The following is a 9,588-nucleotide window of genomic DNA, read 5'->3' as shown; positions in this document are numbered from 1 at the left end:
CCGCATATTGGGAGTGCGTGTGCGTGTGCGTGTGGGAGCTGTGCCTTGTAACTTTTTTTCTTTCTTTTTGAGCTTTCCCTCGGTTTATTTCTTTATCCTCTTCCCCCCCCCCCCCAAGGAGAGGGGGCTGCATGTGTGACTATGTGAATACCTCTGCAAGTTTGTGTGTGTGTGTGTGTGTGTGGCCAAACAACCATTTAAGCCCTCCCCTTTGGAAACCGCAAAAATGTGGCAAGAAATCTTGGTCGGGCCGCATCATAAATATTGAGCGCTAAAGGTCTGATCTGGATCTGCGTTGTCGGGCCACGTGTCGTCTTGGCCATGAGTGAAAGCAGCTGCCCGTGCGAGGAGACAAAAATGAAGGTGAACGTGTGCGACGAGGGTCCGTCAAGCCACATTTGCTCTCCAACTCATCTGCTCGAGACAAAGTTATTACGGTTAACAAAAATGAACAAAATAACCACCAAGTAAAAAAACGGCGAGGTCAAGGGGCTGCGAGTGCTCTTTTGTCTGATTGATGGTGTTTGCTTCACTCGCAGACTCGCTGCCCGGCCTTGATGAATGCCAGCATCCTCGTAAAGCGAATGCGCGCAGCAGCTGTTTGGAAATGGCTAACGGCTCGCCGGTGTCTGGAAACACCGGCGGAGAGCTCGGGAACCAAAAGAAGGCAAGATGGCGGAGCCCGCAAAGATTTGCCCTTCCCGTGTCACCGGCTTGAACTCGCAGCTTCACGCGGCTCGCCGTTCTCGGTGAGTTTTCCGGTGGCGGGTAGAGTTGGGCCACGTCTCTTGGGTTGAAATGCAAAGCTTGCGACTTGCCATTCGTTTTGGACTTCAAACCTTCGGGTTTGGGACTCCGTCCAAACTGCACTCCCTGTTTGGACGCTGGCGAGTTGGGGGGAGGGGGACAACGCTCCTCCTCTCGCCCTCCCGGTGGCAGTCCGCATCTTGCGGACTCAGTAGGGGGCCACCAAGGCCCCCTTTGTGCCGGTTATCACCAAGCGGTGAGTGATGGCGCCTCAGCCTCCCGCTCCCGAGAGAGGGAACGGCTTGAGGTGGGACGGGATCGGAATGTTCCCGCCCGAGAACGCGTGAGAACCCGAGAGAGAGAAAAGGCGGCGTCTGTGGCGGTCCCGCAGGTGCAGCGCCGGAGGAATGTGCTTTCTGGGGGATGGGAAAGCTGCAAAAATGACACAGGGCCATCTCTGCGGGCCACTCCCCCGACATGAGACATTTCTTTATCGACGTCGATCTCCCCTTGCGCGCGTTCTGGAACCACCTCCTCCTCGACACACCTGTGTGTTCAAGAACAACTCCCTCATGTCTGTCTCCAAAGATCTCTGAGAAATGCGTGCGCACGTTCCCGGAGTCTCCAGCTGCCTGCGCACCTGGGCCGGCTGCTGTCATCGCCGCGGTAACTGGCCTCCAGCTGGCTTCCCGTGTCACACAATCATCTGGCTCGCCCCCCCCCCCCCCTCGTCACGATTGGCGGCGGAGAGCTCCTGAAAACACGATCCCGAGTTATTTGCATTTCGCAAATTCACCTGCAGAGTTCCCGTCAAAAGAGCGGCTTTTCGGAGGGTCGGAGAGTTTTCTCTCCCGTTTGTAGACAAGAAAAAAAACCACTTTGCTGATTTTCATCGTTTAAATGGAAGGATGCGATGATATTTCATTTGAAGCGACCTGTTGTGAACAGACAAATAGGCTCTCAATTATTTCCTGTTTTACTTTGAAGGATCTGTTCCGACTTCCGGTTTGTCCACTGTATTTGCTGTGGGTGTTATACTGGACCAATTGTAATAAAACGAGACGTGTCAGGCAGATTTCTCCTCCGTTTATCCAGCCGCCTTGAGGGGTGACACGCGGGTATCCTGTAGAATTAAGCCGCTGACAACAGACGCCTTGGACCGCGAGGGGAACACTGCCGTAGAAGCGCTTCTGTAACAGAGCCAGAAAAGTTGTGTTTTTTCCATTAATAAAATAATTGCAGCAACATTTTCCAAAGGCTACTGTCTGTTTTCATCTTGCGATCATCTTTCCCCCGTTTTTATTTGCAGCAACTCTCTTGAAAAGTCCAACACGCACTGCAAGTCCCGCGGTGGACCACCTTCCTCGTAATGACTTAGGTTTGTCATCTCTCTCCGAAGGGCTTTTACGGCATGTCAATGCGGCATTGCTGTTAATCCCTCCTCTTGTGAAATCTGCTCAGTCGTTGTGCGTGTATAATAAAATCCACATGAAGGAGAAAAAAAAAGCAACATGACCACCCAGATGAAAACATCCGGCTATGTGATCCCATTTGAACGCCACACAAAAAGCCCTCGTTCTTTAGTTTTTAAAAGGTCGGGATCAGGCCCGGGGTGGGCCGAGGAAATGTTTCAGCTTCTTCGTCGAATGTTGCACAATCCTCGCTCATTCTTAAGCCACTGTTTGCAAACCAATGAAAGAAAACAAAATGCTGGTAACGTCGAAAACGACTCGGGCAACGAAGCTCTTGAGGCTTTCCCCAACAAAATGTCCCCCTGATCTAGAACGATACCCATCGCATTCGTAAGGACGCAGACAAACTAAAAAGCAAGGGGTCTTTCATCAACTGCAACCAAAGAAACGAGAGAGACGTATTTGTCAAATCTTCCAACGAACGGTTTCCGCCTTGACGTCCTAACAACATGTCGATCTGTATTTTGGAATCCATTTTTGGATCTTAGCCACGGCCGCCCTCGGAGTGCTAGCGACGCCCTCTGGTGCCACAAATGTTGACTGCAGGCCCGGTCGGCCACGCAGGAGACGGACCGCGGGTTGGGCGGCCTTTTCAACAACCCCTTAGCCCAGGCGCGTATTTGTTCTGCGCCCCCGCCATAAAACAAATAAGGTCAATGACAAACTAATGATTTTCTTTTGGCTCCTCAGGTGCCCCAGAGCCTATCTCGGCTGACTTGGAGGACCCTGGACCGGTCGCCCTCAGTATGGACGCCCATCAGGTTGTTTTTCTTTTTCTTTGTTTATGGACAGTGTGTAAGAGCAACTATCCGGTAAAATGGCCTCCGTGGCTTCCAGAGACGCTGTGGGTGTTTGTTGTGGGCATTTATTGGCTTAGAGCGAGGAGCTTTTTTTCCAAAGCTTGGCACGCCGATGGCAGCTTTGAAGAAAAGCAGCTGCGCTCTCTCTCTCTCTCTCTGTTCCCTCGCTCGCTATCTACTTTTCGGGAGTGGATCGAAGAACACGCGCAATCTCTCTCTCTCTCGCTCCGGCCTTGTCTCTTTCGTTCTTCTGTGTACCGTTGCGCTCATTGATGAACATGCGGCGGCATTGCCGTGATTCGATGTGAACAAAAATGATGCAACCGCGCATTTCAATTGTGGAAATACACGATGACATCATATACGGTACATATTTGACTGTCGGGGAGACGCGCGCGCTTTTAGCCGCAATTGAATCAGCGGTAATGAATGTCATGCGTTGGCCGGGAGCTTTGACCGAGGCACAAAGGAAGCTTCTGTTGCCTCGGATTTGGGTGTTTCTTGTGCCACTTCCGTCCACGCACGACGTTGTGTTGTGTGCAAGAAATCAAATTTCTACAGTTTGGGAGGTGGGCGGAGGTATGTTCGTCTTGGCGCGAAGAAAATATCAGTAGCAACGATGAAAGCAAGCTCTCGGAGCTTGACCCGCAACTGCAAATTGAGCGGCTTGTCTTAGCAAGTGCGCATGCGCGAGACCACGACCAATTCCGGTCCTCGTCGACCCGAGACCGAGTCGAGAGAGACGTCTCCCGTCGTCGGCGCGTGTTCGTCTTCCCTCCGCTCTCACTCGCTCACAGTTAGTCCCCCGAAGAGGCACGTCTGCACCTCCGGACACCGGAGTTGAGATGCGCGCGCGCGCTTTTCTCGCCGAGTCCCGGTGAAAAGACGACGACGACGAAGGCGCTGCAAATTCGTGCGCAAGGCGAGTCGGTGAGGTTTGTGCGAGCCCGCGCCGTTTGACCGGCTTATTTTCATTTGCGATCGGTTGGTTGTTTGCACGGCTTGAGCGTGCGCGTGAGGGTCGTTGGTTTGCTTCGCCGTTCGGATTGTGGCTGTTGCTAGCGGCTAACCCATGCTAGCGATGCTAACTGGGGAAGGATGAATGAAACGAGCTGCTTTTTGAAACGCGTGCCTTCCCTTCCAGGGAACTTGCATCCTCTTTTGGGGAGGATCGAGGTACGTATGGCGTTTGGAATGGATTTTACGCAGTGAAAAATGAGCTCGTGTTATCCGTTGCTTGTTCTTGGCTATGCGGTTTTCTTTATCGTGGAAGGAAAAAAAGAGATCCAATGGCAGTCCAGTCAAAATTGGGAACTACCGATTGTGTAAATATGTAAACCCTGTTTTCTCCTTTGTAGCCAGTAGCCTTTTCTTTTTAAATAATCAACGATTCTCTGGGAATAGTCCAGTTTGACCAATTTGGACGTGATTTTGGACGCCAAGAGTTAGGTATTTGATTCCCGGCTGCCTTTATTTGGTATTTTACGGTAGCCGTACGTGACTTGCTTGACATGATGTATTCCGTTTGGCTCCGATCATTTTGATGGCACGATTGGCATCGCTTGACTTTTTTTGTTTGTTTAGATCAGCCGCCAGACTACTAAACGAGGAAAACTGCACATGCGTTCATTGACTCGGTAACCCTTGGCGTGACAGGCGCCCTCGTGTAAATTCAATCGCCATCTGACCGTTTGAGCCTCATGACTGCAGAGTTAGTTCGCATGAGCCCAAAGTCTCCTTTGCCTTCGTTTACGCGCACTCGATGTGCTTTGTGCAAAGCTCTCGTTTGTTTTTGGTGATTTGGATCATGTGGAAAGGCGGTTACTGAAGCGACTCAATTGCCGGAGGACGTTGCAAATGAGTTCGGCCGGGATCAAAGTCTGCCATGAAGTTGCTGAGAGCGAGCAAAATGTTCTCGGCGCCTGACTTGCGTAAAACGCGCAACACCGCAATGACGATCTTTGGACGGCGGTCCACTTTTGCCCTTCACGTGACCAGCGCGAAGGCAGCGCCAACGCATCCGAGATGAGGATGGCGCTCGAGCTGCTTTTTGGTTTGCGCCCACGGCGACGGATCGCTTTAACCGGAGCTTAGCCGACTTTGGGCCTTGCGGAGACGCGACGGCCGACCGGCAATCGGATGGCGTCCGCCCGTGATGCGCTTTTCTGCTAGCACGCGCTCATTTGCCTTCTCCCCCCGTCATTTGCTTTGCAGTGCCACGCGCGGGCCTTTCGCTAGAACGGGCCGGCGACATGGCCGAAGAGGACTACGCCGTCTTTGTGGACCCGGAGCTGATGGGCCATCCGGCCCCGAGCGGCGGGCCCGGCGAGGTGGACTGCGAGGACCCGAGAGAGCTGAAGCAGATGGCCCGTCGGGGCGACTGGGCCGGCAGTCACCGACTTCGGGCGCGAGCGTACCGGCGGCTGATCAAAAGCATCCCCTGCCGCGCGGTGACGCCCGACGCCCAAGTCTATCGCGAGCTGGCGGAAAGCCATCCGGCGGCCGGGAAGGCGCCGCTGCCGGAGCTGGCGGACGGGAACCCGGTACCGCGCTACTGCCTGCGGGCCGACGCGGTGGTCTCGGCCCACCGCGTCATCGAGCGCCTGGCCGCTCAGTTCCCCGACATCTCCCACTGCCCCTCCCTGCCGGCCGTGACCTCTTTGCTCCTGCACTTCAGCGCCGACGAGGCTCAGTGTTTCGAGCACGTGAGCCGCATACTGGCCTGCAACGAGCCGGGAAAACGGCTCCTGGACCAGACCTTCCTGGCCTACGAGTCGGGCTGCATGACTTTCGGGGACCTGGCCAGCAAGTACTGCGCGCCGGCGCATAAAGCCATCGTGGCCGCCGCCCCGGACGTCCTGGAGGTCTACTCGGACTGGCAGCGCTGGGTGCTGGGCGACTTGCCCTTCGGCCACGCCGTGCGCGTGCTGGACGTCTACCTGGTGGAGGGCTACAAGATTCTGTACCGCGTGGCCATGGCCTTACTCAAGTTCTACCGCAAGCACGCGGCGGGGGGAGCCGGGGCGGCGGCGGGGCCGGCCGAGGGGCCGCGGGATTCCGGCCGAGTCAGGTCGGACATTCGGGCTTTTGCCCGAGGAATCGCTTCGGTGGTGTCGCCCGACAAGCTGCTGGAGAAGGCCTTCTCCATCCGGCTGCTGAGCCGCAAGGAGATCGCCTTGCTGCGGCTGGCCAACGAAAAGTCCCTGCGAGAAAAGGGCATCGTCGTCAGGCAGAAGAGGTACCATCCAAAAAGGGCCCCGAGCTCACCGCGGCCAAGCCGAAGCCGTCTGCGCTCATTGTTTTCCTTCCACGCGCGTGTCTTTGGTCACGCCGCCATTGTCCGTCCGGGCGAATACGGCGCGCCATGGAACGCCGGCTTTTTCTTCCCGCAGGAGGAACGTGCAGCTGGCGCTGGACCCGGACGCCTTCTCTTCGGAGATTGTCGGCGCCAAGGAGATGAGAGACATCTGGTCGTGGATCCCCGAGCGCTTCGCCCTGTGCCAACCGCAGCTCCTTTTCACCACCTCCGCGCACGGCTGCAGCCTCAACCGGTACTTTTGCCCCGCGGCCGTTGACGTCTCGGGTCTCCGCCGCCGGCTAACCGGAACTTGTCGCGGCCGGCAGATTCTACGAGCGTTGCGAAGGCTACGAACCCACGCTGCTCCTGATCCGAACCACGGATGGAGACGTAAGGCGGCAAAGGTCGGGTTTCGCCGGGCCGCGAAGGGCGCCCACTTGTCAAATGGTGCCGCGGCCTCTCTCTTTGCGCTCAGGTCTGCGGGGCCTTCCTGTCCACGGACTGGGAAGAACGCAAGAGGGGAGGCAACAAGCTGAGCTTCTTTGGCACGGGCGAGTGCTTCGTCTTCCGGGTGAGCCGCCTTTCCTTCCGCTTTGAATCCTCATGCGCAAAGCGCTTGTTTTTGCTGCACCGCAGAACGCAGCTTTTGGATGAATGAGAAAGGAAAAAAAACATCTCAGATCGCGGGCGCCGGGGCTCCGAATGTCTGTCGGTCTGCATTTTCTGATTGTGGCCAGCAGAGGCCGCCGTCCGTCCACCAACCGTTGAGTCGCACGTCATTTTCCTCCATTGCCATCCAGGACCTCCCCGTCGGCGCAGCCTTTTGAACAGGTTCCGTCGTGCGCCAAAGAACTCGAAGCGGTCTTTGTGGCGCATCGGCAGCTTTCCGGGACTTGAAATAGACGCGAGAGTCTGTCCCTCCCGCGTGACCTCCGTGCGAATGATTGACCCGCCGCAGCCGCAAGCCGCTTGTATTTCATCGGGTCGGCACGCGGCGCTGAAGTGAGAGCGGGACAATTGGCAGCTTGAAGGTCGCTGATGTGCGTGCGCTTCATTTGGGTGATGGCATCTATTTTGTCCCTCCGACCCCCTGTCCTCGTCTCAAGCGCATCTTCAGTGGCAATATGGCAGAGGCAACCTAGTTGGGGGTGCGGCTCTTTCCCAACCGAGCATTCCTGACCGAACGCCGATTGTCTTGTTTGTTGCCAGCTTAAACCGGACATGGAGCGCTACGAGTGGGTGGTGATCCGGCACCCCGAGTTGGCCTGCGCCGCGAAGACTCGGGGCCAGGAGGAAGCGGAGGCCCCCGAGGAGGGCCAAAACTCGGAGCGCGGCGCTTTGCGGGAGCCGGAGAAGGCCGTCGGCCAGCTGTCGCCCTTCCTGGCCGCCCGCCACTTCAATCTCAACTCCAGGAACACTTCCATGTTCATGGCCGGGAACTTTGACTCCATCATTGTCGGTGAGTGGCAGAAAGCGAGCGTCTTTGCTCGTCCGTCCGCACGGGTGACGGGCGGAGCGCCGAAATGCGTTTCCTCCGCCGAGTGGCGGAAGGTGCGCGGCCGCCTCTCGCTCGTTCATACAACCAAACGAAAGCTCTGTCTTTGACTCAACCGGCCCGGATTTGGCTCGCGGAAGGAACAAAAGGGGTCCGATCTGGTTGAAAAGCGAGTCCCACGGCGTTCCGAGTGCGAGGCGAGTCTCAAGCCCAGATGAAGTCTCTCGACACTTGTATTTGTCAGTTTAGTTCGTATGCTTTGAATGTCCAAAATCAAATCGAAAAAGTGTACAGTGGCTGCTTGGGTTCAATGGAGGCCAGTGGGTGCCGCTTTCATCTCTGAATCGACTCTGCCTCCTCCAATCAGGTGGCGGCGAAGGGAACGCTCTCTACATCGACGCCGAACTCAACCACGGGCGCAGCGGGCGCTGCGCCACTTTCGACAACCCGCCTCTGTGCGCCGAGAGCTTCCAGGTGGCCCTGCTGGAAGCGTGGGGCTTCCGGGACGCCATGGCCGCATCGCCCCAACGCCACTGAGCGCTCGCTGCTGGCAAAAACGCTCGGCGGGTTTGGCTTCCGCGATCCCCCCCCCCCCCCCGCCCCCTCCTCCCATCTTGCGCTTCTCCAACAAGGACCTGAATGGCAAACAATTGTTTGTCCTGTGAAGTCACGATTCGGAATTTGATCTTCAGCAGAAATAGAGACTGGTGGCGTCACAAAAATGTCCATCCTTTGGCGTGTTTTAGGTGGAAACGTTTGACTTGGGCCGCACTACAAATGAATCCACGATTGTATTTATGAACCTCGTGCAAATTGTGATCTTTTTCTGTTTTGGGTCTTTCCACGTAGTGCATGAGTGTTAGCACAAAAAAAAGCATTTTCGTGTTGTCAGCTGTGGTGCGTTCAAATGCATGATGAGCCCTAACAAATATGTCAATGTCAAAAGTCTTCGCGTTAGTGCGGTTTTGTCTGAAATATGCGCCGCCATGAAGTGTTTCATATGTCGGATAAACAGGATGCAAATGTCACGTGTGCGTTTGTTCGTCAGCTGAAGTTTTTTTTTTTTTTTTTTTTCCGTGGGTCGGAGCTCTGACCGAATCGGCTCGGCTTGATTTCAAACAAGCCAACACGGAGCAGAAATCATCCGTACGATAAATGAGCCCTCACCTATGATCACAAGCTACGGGTGGTAACAGAAAGAATGAGATTGTGGATAGCGGCGGCCGAAATGTGTTTTCTCCGCAGGGTGTCCCTTACCTTGCAGGTAAGGGAGAGCTTCACACTCCAAGTGTGCCAGATGCCTTTGAATGTCGTCTGACCTTAAATCTAAAGCGTTAATCCCGAGCTAGATCCTTGTGTTTCCCCCCCACCTCAGACTGCAGCCTCATTCTCCTGGTTGCTACTGCAGTCTTGCATCAAACGCCATTGAACTTCTTTGTGCGTGGAAATTGTTCATCCGTTTTAAGTCCATGGAAATGGATACATGGAGGGAAAGAATGGACTGGCCTCTATTTTTGTCTTTGGGGAAGTTTCACACTGAAGCGCATAACTGGAATTTTTTCCACAGACGTCAACTATTTGCGGTATCCAGTTAATTCCGTGTGTGTGATGCTCGTGATAAAAAGCAAATGAATTAGCAGCGGAAAACGCATCCCGCGAGCTGTCGTATGCAGGCTGGCAAAGCGGCGCGGTCATGGCGGCGTTCCGCTAAGTGGCGTCCACTCCGGCTGGCCAAGGCCCCTCTGCTCATCGACGATTGTGCCAATCACACGTGCG

General features: G+C 55.3%; 1 protein-coding gene across 2 annotated transcripts; it reads left to right on the top strand.

Moving 5' to 3' along the window:
- Positions 1–2,816: 2,816 nt before the first annotated feature.
- Positions 2,817–8,847, top strand: tbc1d24 (TBC1 domain family, member 24). 2 transcript variants are annotated; one of them, XM_052069407.1, is made up of 7 exons: positions 2,817–2,980; positions 5,234–6,257; positions 6,412–6,570; positions 6,644–6,707; positions 6,793–6,888; positions 7,527–7,776; positions 8,180–8,847. In XM_052069407.1, the coding sequence occupies exons 2-7, from the start codon at positions 5,272–5,274 to the stop codon at positions 8,347–8,349; spliced, it is 1,725 nt and encodes a 574-aa protein (XP_051925367.1). In that variant the 5' UTR covers positions 2,817–2,980; positions 5,234–5,271; the 3' UTR covers positions 8,350–8,847. The 2 variants fall into 2 exon arrangements, with proteins under 2 accessions (XP_051925367.1, XP_051925366.1); XM_052069406.1 differs by lacking the exon at positions 2,817–2,980 and adding an exon at positions 3,612–3,949.
- Positions 8,848–9,588: the final 741 nt, after the last annotated feature.

The sequence above is a fragment of the Hippocampus zosterae genome, chromosome 7 (assembly GCF_025434085.1).
Source record: "Hippocampus zosterae strain Florida chromosome 7, ASM2543408v3, whole genome shotgun sequence".
NCBI classification, from domain to species: Eukaryota; Metazoa; Chordata; class Actinopteri; order Syngnathiformes; family Syngnathidae; genus Hippocampus; species Hippocampus zosterae.
The sequence above is the reverse complement of the archived record's forward strand: the minus strand, read 5'-3'. Positions and strand labels throughout refer to the sequence as shown.

What these genes read in the sequence shown, in the direction of transcription:
- tbc1d24 (XM_052069407.1), top strand. Translation starts at nt 5,272, where the DNA reads ATGGCCGAAGAGGACTACGCCGTCTTTGTGGACCCGGAGCTGATGGGC. An exon ending in GCGAGTGCTTCGTCTTCCGG is followed by an intron (nt 6,889 to 7,526) that starts GTGAGCCGCCTT and finishes GTTTGTTGCCAG; the next exon opens with CTTAAACCGGACATGGAGCG. An exon ending in CTTTGACTCCATCATTGTCG is followed by an intron (nt 7,777 to 8,179) that starts GTGAGTGGCAGA and finishes TCCTCCAATCAG; the next exon opens with GTGGCGGCGAAGGGAACGCT.